This window comes from Limulus polyphemus, unplaced genomic scaffold (assembly GCF_000517525.1).
Source record: "Limulus polyphemus unplaced genomic scaffold, Limulus_polyphemus-2.1.2 Scaffold2839, whole genome shotgun sequence".
Lineage (NCBI taxonomy): Eukaryota > Metazoa > Arthropoda > Merostomata > Xiphosura > Limulidae > Limulus > Limulus polyphemus.
Window position 1 is genome coordinate 28,374 of NW_013668449.1, and position 2,543 is coordinate 30,916.

General features: G+C 32.6%; 1 protein-coding gene across 2 annotated transcripts in view; it reads left to right on the forward strand.

The window, feature by feature from the left end:
• The first annotated feature begins 718 nt into the window (after positions 1-718).
• LOC106468026 (probable lysosomal cobalamin transporter) overlaps positions 719-2,543 on the forward strand; it is a 45,672-nt gene continuing 43,847 nt past the window's right edge. Inside the window, exon 1 of one of the 2 annotated variants that reach the window (XM_013928424.2) lies at positions 719-818. In XM_013928424.2, coding sequence (XP_013783878.1) covers positions 759-818 — 60 coding nt within the window. In that variant the 5' untranslated portion in view covers positions 719-758. Of the gene's footprint in view, positions 819-951; positions 1,059-2,543 lie in introns of those variants that run through there. The other variant, XM_022396329.1, reaches the window with a different exon arrangement.

Sequence of the window (2,543 nt, forward strand, 5' to 3'; positions counted from 1 at the left end):
GCTTATTTTTTTTCGAAGCTCTTACTGTAACTTGCAAAATGGTTATTATTGTTGTTGGCTTTGCAATCTGAGGGTCGCGGGTTCGAATCCCCGTCACACCAAACATGCTCGCCCTTTCAGCCGTGGGGGCGTTATAATGTGACGGTCAATCCTACTATTCGTTGGTAAAAGAGTAGCCCATGAGTTGGCGGTGGGTGGTGATGACTAGCTGCCTTCCCTCTAGTCTTACACTACTAAATTAGGGACGGCTAGCGCAGATAGCCCTCGTGTAGCTTTGCGCGAAATTCAAAAACAAACAAACACTATAAGGGATTAGAGTATACTAACTTTATACATTACATAGGATACACTAACGTGACGTTTAGAATGTTCGTTTAACTATTATACGTGATGTACGTTTTTTCGGGGGTGGTTAATGAAAGTGTTCCAAAACGCGACATTAAAATCTTGACAACCTTATAGAATATGGGCACGCTGCCACTACATCTTCAGTTGTGAACATGCTAAAAAAACAAAAAACATAAAATGAACTTCGATCGTTTGATCAAGATATAAATATTAATAGGTAAAATTTATGGACCATAGTCAGGAAATATTATGCCAAAAGCACCAAAAATGAGAAATGTGAAAACTGCTTTAATATTGAATAAATATATCACACTTTATATTAGATACGTAGTACGCATAAAAAAGAAGACAAAATAAATATAGGTCCCTTAGTTTGTTTACCACATGATCTATTGCTATAGGAAGTAAACATGGCGATTCCTGGAGGGTTTGTAGCAGCGGGATGGATTCCATTTGTAATCATTTTAACGGTAACTAATGACTAGTCTGATTAGTTATATAAAGATCCATTTTTTAGAATATCGAAATACTTATATTTTATCGAAAGTATTAACTGAGATGGCTATCACAATTTGTAATACAAATCTGTAATTTGTAGTTCTACGAATCGTAGGTAGATGATGAAAATTTGAAATATATCGCCAAAAGCTTACAAATTAAACTAAAGTTAACTTTCAGTACGGCTACTAACAGTAATCATATGAAAACAGGTCAGTTTTATTAAATGGTAGTCATTAACTATTAGTAGTGGTACACTTAATTACGAATAGTTATTTACTAATAATGTAATAGTACTATAGTACAGAGCAAAACGTACATCAGAAAAGGGACGTTGTTTTGGGGTCTCACTAATTTAATATAGCAATTAGCGACAAGAAATGTCAAGACAGTTATTTTAATTAAAAGTCATCCACATTGAGAACAGTAACTTTAAAACGATCGAATTTACTGTAACTGTAAAACATCGAAATATTAAAGAAAATGTAAAAGTGTTTTTTTTAATTGATATACTGTCCATGTACATAATAAGTGGGTTCTTGTCCAAAAATAATATATAGCTAATACAAAATTGTCAACTGAGTTTAATTATTTAAAGAAAATAAGTGAGAATTTTCCAGAAATCATATTCACAATATAACTTGGAGACAACAAGGTACCATTTGGCCCTTTAAGGCTGTTTTTGCTTACCCACAACTGACAAAAATACAAATTTGGATATTTCCTTCATGTTTCGGGATATCATTGATACCTGTCTTAAGCTGCTTTGAAGCACCAGCCTTCACTACTTCTGAAGGCAATTCATTCCGTATGTTATTAACCCTGTTAGAAAAATAAAATTGTTTTAAGTTCAACTTATATTGTCTTTTTTCCAAATCTTAAACTTGTGTCCTCTCTTGTTATTATCTTAAGAATACAGTACTAAAATATCAAAGGCTTATATCATATTTATCCCCCAGATAATTTCATAAACTTCAATAAGATCACCCCTTTCCCTTCTTTTCTCAAGAGAAAACAAGTTAAAAGATCTTGAGCTATCCCTGTAAGATAATCCTTCCATCCTTGGAATCATTCTAGTAGCCCTCCTTTGAACTATTTTCAATAAGTAAATATTTCTTGGATAAGGTGACCAATACTGTACACAATATTCTGAGTGAGGCCTAACTAGTGTTTTTTTCTTTATAGAGAAATAGGTAAGTCTTTTGACTTGTAATCAGCATGTCTGTAACCACACCCAAATATTCTGATAATTTTATTACTAGCAACAGACCACTGCTTCGAAGGCTTGAGTGATTTATCCATCATTATGCCAAAATGTGAGTTGAATTGATAGTGTGAAAACAATTCTTTATCAGGATTGTGGTTTATGAAATGCATTAAACCACATAAGTAGAGTTATTCAAGGTTAAAAGCAAAGAAACTTCATTTGCAAGTCATAACCGAGTTCTTTTGAATTTTTACCTAATTTAATCATTTGGTAGGACTTCTTAGTACAGTTAAATTGATACAAAGTTCTAAAATGCAAATAGATGTAACTAGAAACCATATAGAGCACCCATAGTAGTCTCCTTAGTAAAAGAATATCTTGAGGTTGTATTTATATTGGCCTTAATATCAGTCAAATAATGGCAAAAGAAATTAATTTAGAACCTTTGTATCAAACCAGTTGTTTACAAATCATTTAAACTTCAGAATTT